At 45.6% G+C, this 10686-nt stretch overlaps 1 protein-coding gene across 1 annotated transcript in view; it reads left to right on the top strand.

The window, feature by feature from the left end:
- The first annotated feature begins 307 nt into the window (after positions 1–307).
- Positions 308–10686, top strand: part of DENND11 (DENN domain containing 11) — a 54660-nt gene continuing 44281 nt past the window's right edge. Inside the window, exon 1 of the mRNA XM_061198113.1 lies at positions 308–575. Within this exon, the coding sequence (XP_061054096.1) occupies positions 308–575 (268 nt within the window). The remainder of the gene's footprint in view (positions 576–10686) is intronic.

Raw genomic sequence — 10686 nt, 5'->3', positions numbered from 1 at the left:
ACGCAGTTCAGCGAAGCCCGTAGGGAGGACGCCTTCTCGGGCAGGATCGGAACGCCGCGGAGCTGGGTGGGAGAGCGGCGGGCGCGGCGCGGGGCGGGGCGGGGCGGGGCGGGGCGGGGCGGCCGGGGCAGGTGCGGGCCTGGGGCGGCGGAGGCGCGGCGTGAGCGCGGAGGCCCGGCCGGCCGGCCGCCCGCCCTCCGGCGAGAGGAGTTCCCGCAGCCCGCCCCTGCGCCCGCCCCTCGCCGCCCGCGGCTCCTCCTCGCCGCCGCGCCGCGCCTCGCCTCGCCTCGCCTCACCTCACCTCGCCATGGTGGAGCGGGGAGACGCGGCGCCGTTGCTGCGTTGGGCCGAGGGCCCCGCCGTCTCCCCGCCGCTGGCCCCGGACCCGCAGGCTGGAGGCCGGGGCTGGGGCGGCGGCGGGGGCAGCCGGGCGGCCGCGGAGCCGCCGAGGAGGCGGGAGCCCGAGGAGCTGGGTCCCTCCCAGGTGCTGCTGCAGCCCGGGCGCCTGGAGCTGGGCGACGTGGAGGAGGACCAGGTGGTGGCCGTGTTCGTGGTCACCTTCGACCCCCGCTCGGGTGAGAGCAGCTCCGAGACCGCGGGCGGGGAGAGGGTCGCCCCCCACTGGGCTTCGGGGGCGGCGGGGGAGGGGCTCGCTGCGCGCGCACCCGCACACGTGCAACCCCCTCCGCGCCGACCGGGCTGCCCCGGGCGAGCCCGGTGCCCCCGGGAGGTCGGGGCGTGGGGCTTTGTTCCCTGCGCCTCTGACCCCCTCTCCGTTGCGTCCCGCTGCCTCTCAGCGGATCCCCAGCCCGCGCGCCCGTCCCCACAGTCGTGTTTGCGCTTCTCCGGTGACAGAGGATCTTGTTTGTGGCCACAGGCACGCTGGCTTTTGTTTTCTTTTCGGGCTCGGTTAAAAGGTTTCTCCCGTGAAGAGGAGGAACGCCCCCCAGGTGAATTCCTTCCGAAATGGATCGTCCTCAGCTTCCACGTTCTCTGCTTCCCGCCCTTGCTCCCCATCCCTCCCTGCACGGTAACTTTGTGAGCGGCCAAGTTCACTCTCTCTGACGGTATTATTTTGAGGAATTGATGCCTGGAGCATTAAGGGGTGGCACTGAGGGATTAAGCTGGAGACCGATGAAAAGAGAAGCCTCCTCAGGTAGGCTCTTTTTGGTATGTTTGGAGAATTCAAGTGTTATCTCGCATAATCTTTACCCTGACCATCCAGTAAGGAAGTGTGCATTTTACTGGTGAGAGAATTCATGGGGTTCAAAAGTGAATGAGTAAATACCTCCCTCCGAGAGCCTTAGGTGGTCGGGGAAGGACCCTGCTCTCAGGATTGGAGGGATGAGAGCTGTAGTCTTGGTTCTAGGGTTTAAGAAAGCCCAGGTGTGTCTTTCTATCCTAACTCCACTGAGGTTGCTGGAATGTGGAGTGTCAGGGGAAAAAAAACCAGAACAGTTTCTTTCTGGAGTTCCCTTCCTGGTCTGGCAAGGATGAGGTGTGGAAGCCATTCTGAAAAACTTGATACTGTGCGCTGGAGTGGGAGGAAAAAGGGTGAGGGTCTTGGGATGGCAGAAGATACAATCCAGGCAGGATTATAAACCAGCAAGACCCAGGAAGAAGTAGGAACAGCTGTGGGGAGACTAGGCCTTTCTGACTGCTGTCTATTCCTTGGCCCCATCCCAGTGGGTTTCAAACATTTTTGACTGTGACCCACCATATGAAATTCATTTTACATACCAATCAGTGTGCTCACATACGTACGTATGTAACTGAAACAGAAGTTTCATGAAATAGTATTAACCCCTTTTACATGTAGTGCATACTGGCATTTTCTATTTTTCTTTTTCTTTTTTTTAATGCTCATCACATAGGCTGGTTGACTCATGTATGGTTGGGACTCCCAGACAGAAGAACTGTTCTTTTTTTGACCAGAGTAACCTTTATTGCTAGACAAAAACAGATACTACTTTGTAACTAATAATATTCCTTATGCCCTACCCCATCACCTACATACAGTAAATAGATGTGAGCATGAGATTCATTCTGGAAAGTGTTTAAGAGTAACTAGAAGAAATGGAGAGAAAGCGCTAACAGGGTCTGATTTAGCAGTGGTCGTTCTGGCGGTAGAGCCTAGAGAGGGGAAGAGGAGAAGAAAAAAAAAAAAAAAAAAAATACTGCACTAACCACAGGTGGAGTTAATAACATTGAAAAGCACCACAGAGCTGGAACCCTCCCCCTGCCTTGTCAATCACAGCTGGTGAGCATGATTTTGTGGGTATGTGTATATGGAGTATTTGTGTGTACATGTGATGCACACACACACGCACAAGTATGTATTTGTAATGGTTTTCAGATTAAGGTTAGTGTGGAAAGAAAGGATTTGACTGACACTTGGACACTTGCTTTGTGCAGGCATTTTACTATAATGGTTTTTCATCTGATTCTCATCAGCATTGTAATTTGATGATCGTTTATAACCAAGGATGATTAAGTAACTTGGAAATATTAACTAGCTAATAAATACTTGACTCCGAGTCTGGTTGTCTTTCTAGAATGCAACACTGCCTGAACCTCTGGCCCCTAACTTTTCATCTTACTGGGTGCAGAGAGGGGAGAGGCTGGGAAGGAGTGGGGGAGGGGAGAGAGTGTGTTTTTAACTTTGGTTGATGGTTTTGTTTTGGGTTTTTTTTGGGAAAGCTGCTGTTTCCTGCCCATAACTCTCTTTTGTCATCTTCTCAGTCCCAATTGGCACTTTACTTCCTGTAAAAAATTGTGATAGTACCTATAGCAAGTAAAAATTATATGGTGCAGTATAATTCTAAGAGTAGAAGATGGAATGAATGAATGCTACTGGGGTTCCCAGGGCTGCAAAGGTCGACACTAGGACAAGGGCCTCAGAGAGCCTGTGGAGTGTCCCTTGGGTGAAGGTTGAGGGTTGAGGAAATCACGGTCTGGAGAGGGGAGATGGAGGCCCTCGGATGCCCAGTGAGCAGGAGACGTCGCTGGGGCCAGACTTACGTCTCCTGGTTTTAATAGTTCAGTGTCTTCTGCATTCTGCTACGGAGGCAGGTCTGCTATGTGTTATTATTTAATCTTGGTCCACCAAGGCTTTTGCCTTCCTTAGCCCATGATACCCAAAGTAGTAAAGTGAATACTGGCTTCTTTACCCAAATCAGAACATATCACAGAAGTTCTTCCATGGGAGAAACTGTCTAGAGTTTCTGCGCCTGCCTGTCTGCTCCCCATGTCTCTCCCAGCTGTGTCCTGTGTCCTTCCCCAGGAGCTCCTCCCTTCTCCCCAGACCTCCCCAGTCACCTACTGCCCAGGCCATGGGTATTTCATTCATCTTCCCACCTGGTATAGGAAACTGTTGGCACATGTGCCTGCGAGAGTACAAGAGGGGATGGGGGAGGAGAGAATCCACAGCCGTGGGTCACCTGTCAGGGTGTGCGTGGTCTGGGTGCTGAGAGAGGGTGCGAGGGAGGAGTGGATGCTGGTTACACACACATTCACACGCTCTTGGGCGGGGATGTGCTCAGTGATTCCCAGACCGGTGTATGGGAATAAGAGTAATTCTCCTATAGTTTTGGATACTAATTTTGGGTTGGGCATCTGTAGAAAGAATCAGAGAAGAGGCTGGGGCCATAAAGAATGTTATTTTCATTGGAGTCACGGTTTGAAAATTATGGTTGTTGGATCTACCGATGTTGTGAGGTCTGTAGGGGCTTCAGGGTCAAGTGAGGCAGAGGCTGTCTCTCTCTCACACACACTCTCCTTCCCCTGTCTCTCTCTCACTCACTCCCTGACACACTCAGTCTTTATCTGGAGCAGGGAGTCCCTGGGATGGTGGTGGTGCCGGCCATGTGGGCTACAAAGCTGCTATTGAAACCAGGCCCAGATGCCGATTATGGGAGCCAAGTGGGAGAGGTTGGCAGCCAGAATATTGCTTTTTCATTGTGTCCAACCCATTATTTAGAGCTTTGGGTTTTAATTTTGATTCTCTTCTTCGGGTCTCTAGTAAAATTTTCGTTCTTTTGTCTGCTTAATTAAGGGAAAAGTTACTGTCACACTTGGAAATCAGCCTGCTCCCCCATCCCCTCTATGAAAGTGACATAGCTGTCTCGCCATGTGACTGAGGGCTTGTGTGTGGGCCTGAGGAAGGTAGAGCTCTGGCTCTACAATGTATGACACCTGTGAATCAGCCTCACTGGACTGTTTCTTTATAAGAGATTCACTTTCAACAGCTGCATTTTCCCCAGAGTTATTTTGTGAGTGTCTGGGGGAAATTCCTATGCTGTGCGTGTTTGTGTTGGGATTGCTGAGCGGAGGAAAACCTGCTGAGGTTTGTAAGATGTCTCTTTTTCCTTTGTTCTTCCTGATTAGGGATGAATTACCTGTTCCTCCCTCAACCTCTAGCCAGTGCCTAAATTACATCTAAGCCCCTATTTAATTTAGTGCATCGAAATGCTCCTGTGCTCATGTCAAATGAGCGTAGTATTTAAAATCACTCACATACACTAATTTTGACCCCCATACATTCTCCATATAGTCAGCAGAATACAAGCATTTTCTTTTAAACAATGGCGATGTGGAGGCAACGAGACAGGGCCAGGTGTAGCATCTGAGGCATAACTTGGAGGGCTGCCCAGGTCATCTGACTCATGCAAATAATAAATGGCTCCAGCCACTGGTGGGAACGTGACAAAGCAGAATGAGAATGGAAAATTTGGAGCACCATTTTGAGTCTCAAAGAGCAGTCCTACGAATGGCCAGCTCAGAGAGGCCGAGAGAAGGCCGGTTCTGATAGCCTAGGCAAGAAAGCCTCTTCGAATGATTAACTCTGCCGCGTCCTTTCTCTGTAGTTTCTATCAGATGTCAGTGGAATACAGCTGTGGTGAATTTCATTAATTCCCACATTGGCAAACTCTTTCCCAGGCTGTTGGTGATTCACCTGCTTGCGGTTTTCAGGGAGAAGTCAGTTGGTGACCATCTGCAAGGACTTCTGTTTCTCCTTTTGAAAGTGGATGGAAACTAGAGTAAGAGTGGGAATCATAACAACCACCACTTACTGAGTGCCCACCGTGGACCAGGAACTAGCTAATCCTTTCAACAATCTTCTCTGTAATGACGAGAAAAACAGAGGCACAGGGCAGTTAAGTCATATTAAGTCACAGAGCAGAGAGGGGCAGAATTCCTGTGCTTCTTCCCACATCACACCACACCACTGCCTGGCGCAAAATGATATGGGGCCCGTGAAATGGAAAGTTTCTTCCATGTAAAATTAATGCATTGGAATTCAGCCATGGATTGGCATATGGCTGACTTGAAATCACCAGGATTAATTTCTTCCTGCCTCAGGTGTCTTTATACTGACTCTTTCTTCCTTTGCTTTGGATATACTCTCATCCTAGGTGGTGGTAAGACAATTCAAAACTATTTAAGACCCAGAGTTGAGTGATGTGGGCTGTCGACTTTTCTGGCCTTAGAGTCTGAACCATATAAGCTTCTGAGGTTTCTTCCATCTCTGGGATTTGGGGGCCTCCTGCAGAAGTGGGGACCACAAGTACACCTGGATTCTTGCCTTTATTCAGGGCTTGTGTGTATGCCGATGGGCAGAGCTGATGGAAAGAGTAAAAATCAACACACATGTTGGAGAGGGGAGAACTGGTACAGAGCTCCACTCTTGAGGTCAGAGGAGCCGTAACAGGACCTTGAGCTGAGGCAGCCACTGCTTATGAAATCAAGGCCTCAGGAGGAAATTCTTGATTGGGAACCGCCCAACACGGAGGGAGAAAAGGAGGAAGGCAGGCCACGTATTTCCCATTAGAGATTATTTTGGTTCAAGATCATTGCTTTCTCCGTTTTAAATATTCTGAGATCAGCTTTCTTAACAGGCAGCAGCAGTAGCAGCTAATATCTATTCTCCCTGGAGAAATGGTGGTTGGTGAAATCCAAATATGCTTGGGGGTGTGGTCATTTCACATTTCAACAGAAATAGAAGGCAGAGGCAGCCCTGTATGTAGATAGGACAGAGTACATCTCACCTAGCGTAGGAGCTTGTGAAACATCAGCTCTGGGAGGCCCTGGCACACAGGGCCACGAGGTTCAGACCATCTCCGCATCTACAGCCAGGCTCAGCATTGCCCTGTGGCTTCCCTGGGTACCTGAGCCGCCAACTCAGTAATCTGTTGGTCCAAGTTCCTTTGCCTGAGCCCAGAATCTGGCACTGGGCTGCCAAGTTATGTTCCATCAATATTTATTGAATGACTGGCTGAATGTGCACAAAGCAGATTGCCACGTTTGTTCCTCGTGCGGTCATGTCCATCCCTCCTAGAGGCTAGGCAGGGCCTGTGGGTACCTGTGATGGGCCCAAGGCAAGGGGGGAACATGGAGATGGAAGGAGAGCAAGTCAGGAAATAAGGCACTTGTCCGTGTTGACTCCTCTCTTTGATTGCCTACCCCTGGAATGAGCCCTTCTGTTCAATCCTGCCAGGCCCCAGCTCCCTGGCTGCGTTCCTAAAGTGTGGTGAGGAAATTTGTAAAACCAAATGGCTTTGAGTGTGAAGGCTGAGCCTGAGGTAGGTAGCATTCTGTGTGAGGTTTTTCTGGCCCTAAATGGCTCACGACAAGGATTGTTATTTCTGCCAAATCACTTTCCTTTAAGCCTCTTACAAGTTTCATATATAAACGCGTTTCTAATTTTTGAGACTAGTGTACTATTTCTGTTAAAGGATGACCTTTAGCCATCATGCTGTTTCATCCCCTTAAATATAACACATTGTCTCAATTATTTTTTGCTTTTGCAAAGTCCTTTATGCTTAGCTTATGGTTTTTTGCATCTCTGTTATTTCAGTTATGTTTCTTAATTCATATGTTGAAATTCTTTAATTGTTTTTTTATATTGGGGTATAGTTGATTTACAATGTTGTTAGTTTCAGGTGTACAGCAGTGATTCTGTTATACATATATCCATTCTTTTTCAGATTCTTTTCCCATATAGCTTATTACAGAATATTGAGTAGAGTTCCCTGTGCTGTACAGTAGGTCCTTGTTGATTGTCTATTTTATATGTAGTAGTAATCCCAAACTCCTGATTTATCCCTCCCCCCAACCTTCCCCCTCTGGTACCATAAATTTGTTTTCAAAGCTTGTGAATCTGTTTCTGTTTTGTAGATAAGTTCATTTGTGTCATATTTTAGATTCTACATATAAGTGATATCATATGGTATGTGTCTTTCCCTTTTTGACTTAATTCACTTAGTATGATAATCTCTAGGTCCATCCATGTTGCTGCAAATGGCATTATTTCATTCTTTTTTATGACTGAGTAATATTCCACTGCATATATTGATATGTACCACATCTTCTTTATCCATTCATCTGTCAATGGACATTTAGGTTGCTTCCATGTCTTGGCTATTGTAAATAGTGCTGCAGTGAACATTGGGGTGCATGTATCTTTTTGAATTATGGTTTCCTCCAGATATATGCCCAGGAGTGGGATTACTGGATCGTATGGTAGTTTTTTAAGGAACCTCCAGACAGTTCTCCATAGTGGTTGTACCAATTTACCTTCCCACCAACAGTTTAGGAGGGTTGCCTTTTCTCCACACCCTCTCCAGCATTTAATGTTTGTAGACTTTTTGATGTTGGCCATTCTGACCGGTGTGAGGTGATACCTCATTGCAGATTTGATTTGCATTTCTCTAATGATTAGCGATGTTGAGCATCTTTTCATGTGCCTATTGCCATCTGTATGTCTTCTTTGGAGAAATGCCTATTAAGATCTTCTGCCCACTTTTTGATTGGGCTGTTTGCTTTTTTGATATTGAACTGCATGAGCTGTTTGTACATTTTGGCGATTAATCCCTTGTCAGTCACTTTGTTTGCAAATATTTTTTCCCATTCTGTGGGTTGTCTTTTCATTTGGTTTATGGTTTCCTTTGCTGTGCAAAAGCTTTTAAGTTTCATTAGGTCCCATTTGTTTATTTTTGTTTTTATTTTCATTAGGAGGTGGATCCAAAAAGATATTGCTGCAGTTTATGTCAAAGAGTATTCTGCCTATGTTTTCCTCTAAGAGTTTTATAGTATCTGGTCTTACATTTAGGTATTTAATTCATTTTGAGTTTATTTTTGTGTATGATGTTAGAGAATGTTCTAATTTCATTCTTTTACATATAGCTGTCCAGTTTTCCCAGCACCACTTATTGAAGAGACTGTCTTTTCTCCACTGTATATTCTTGCCTTCTTTGTCCTAAATTAATTGACCATAGGTGCGTGGGTTTATTTCTGGGCTTTCTATCCTGTTCCATTGATCTGTATTTCTGTTTTGTGCCAGTACCATACTGTTTTGATTAGTGTAGCTTTGTAGTATAGTTTGAAGTTAGGGCGCCTGATTCCTTCAGCTCTGTTTTTCTTTCTCAAGGTTGCTTTGGCTATTTGGGGTCTTTTATATTTCCATACAAATTGAAAATTTTTTTGTTCTAGTTCTGTGAAAAATGCCATTGGTAATTTGATCGGGATTGCATTGAATCTGTAGATTGCCTTGGTTAGTATAGGCATTTTGACAATATTGGGTCTTCCAATCCAAGAACATGGTATATTTTGCATCTGTTTGTGTCATCTTTGATTTCTTTCATCAGCATCTCATAGTTTTCAGAGTACAGGTCCTTTGCCTCCTTAGATAGGTTTATTCCTAGGTATTTTATTTTTTTGATGCGATGGTAAGTGGAATTGTTTCCTTAATTTCTCTTTCTGATTTTTCGTTGTTAGTGTATAGAAATGCAAGAGATTTCTGTGTATTAATTTTGTATCCTGCAACCTTACCAAATTCATTGATGAGCTCTAGTAGTTTTCTGGTAGCATCTTTAGGATTTTCTATGTATAGTATCATATCATCTGCAAACAGTGGCAGTTTTACTTCTTTTCCAGTTTGGATTCCTTTTATTTCTTCTTCTTCTCTGTTTGCCATGGCTAGGATTTCCAAAACTATGTTGAATAAAAGTGGTGAGAGTGGACGTCCTTATCTTGTTCCTGATCTTAGAGAAAATGCTTTCAGCCTTTCACTGTTGAGTATGATGTTAGCTGTGGGTTCGTCATATATGGCCTTTATTATGTTGAGGTAGGTTCCCTCTGTGCCTACTTTCTGCAGAGTTTTTGTCATAAATGGGTGTTGAATTTTGTCAAAAGCTTTTCCTGCATCTATTGAGATGATCATATAGTTTTTTGTTTTTTTTAAAAAATTTTATTTACTTTTTATTTTTGGCTGTGTTGGGTCTTCGTTTCTATGCGAGGGTTTCCTCTAGTTGCGGCGAGCGGGGGCCACTCTTCATCACGGTGCGCGGGCCTCTCACTATCGCGGCCTCTCGTTGCGGAGCACAGGCTCCAGACGCGCAGGCTTAGTCGTTGTGGCACACGGGCCCAGCTGCTCCGCGGCATGTGGGATCCTCCCAGACCAGGGCTCGAACCCGTGTCCCCTGCATTGGCAGGCAGACTCCCAACCACTGCGCCACCAGGGAAGCCCGATCATATAGTTTTTATTCTTCAATTTGTTAACAGGGTGTATCCACTGATTGATTTGCAGATACTGAAAAATCCTTGCACCCCTGGGAATAATCCCACTTGATCATGGTGTATGATCCTTTTAATGTATTGTTGGATTCGGTTTGCTAGTATTTTGTTGAGGATTTTTGCGTCTATGTTCATCAGTGATGTTGGCCTGTAATTTTCTTTTTTTGTGATATCGTTATCTTCTTCTGGTACCAGGGTGATGGTGGCCCCATAGAATGAGTTTAGGAGTGTTCCTTCCTCTGCAGTTTTTTGCAAGAGTTTCAGAAGGATAGATGTTAACTCTTCTCTAAATGTTTGATAGAAGAATTCACCTGTGAAGCCATCTGGTCTTGGGCTTTTGTTTTTTGGAATTTTTTTAATCACAGTTTCAATTTCAGTACTTGGTGATTGGTCTGTTCATATTTTCTATTTCTTCCTGGTTTGGTCTTGGAAGACTGTACCTTTCTAAGAATTTGTCCATTTCTTCTAGATTGTCCATTTTATTGCGATATAGTTGCTTGTAGTAGTCTCTTATGACTCTGTTTCTGTGGTGTCAGTTGTAACTTCTTTTTCATTTCTAATTTTATTGATTTGAGCCCCTTCCCTTTTTTTCTTGATGAGTCTGGCTAAAGGTTTATCAATTTTGTTTATCTTTTCAAAGAACCAGCTCTTAGGTTTATTGATCTTTTCTATTGTTTTCTTTGTCTCTGTTTCATTTATTTCTGCTCTGATCTTTATGATTTCTTTCCTTCTACTAACTTTGGGTTTTGTTTATTCTTCTTTCTCTAGTTGCTTTAGGTGCAAGTTGAGGTTGTTTATTTGAAATTTTTCTTGTTTCCTGAGGTAAGATTGCATTGCTGTAAACTTCCCTCTTAGGACTGCTTTTGCTGCCTCCCATAGGTTTTCGATCTTTATGCTTTCGTTTTCATTTGTCTCTAGGTATTTTTTAATTTCCTCTTTGATTTCTTCATTGATCCATTGGTTTGTTGTAGCACATTGTTCAGCCTCCACGTGTTTGTGTTTTTGCAATTTTTTCTTGTAGTTGATTTCTAGTCTTATAGCATTGTGGTTGGAAAAGATGCTTGGTATGATTTCAGTTTTCTTTAATTTACTGAGGTTTGCTTTGTGGCCCAG

The sequence above is a fragment of the Eubalaena glacialis genome, chromosome 8 (genome assembly GCF_028564815.1).
Source record: "Eubalaena glacialis isolate mEubGla1 chromosome 8, mEubGla1.1.hap2.+ XY, whole genome shotgun sequence".
Classification (NCBI taxonomy): Eukaryota; Metazoa; Chordata; class Mammalia; order Artiodactyla; family Balaenidae; genus Eubalaena; species Eubalaena glacialis.
The sequence above is the reverse complement of the archived record's forward strand: the minus strand, read 5'-3'. Positions and strand labels throughout refer to the sequence as shown.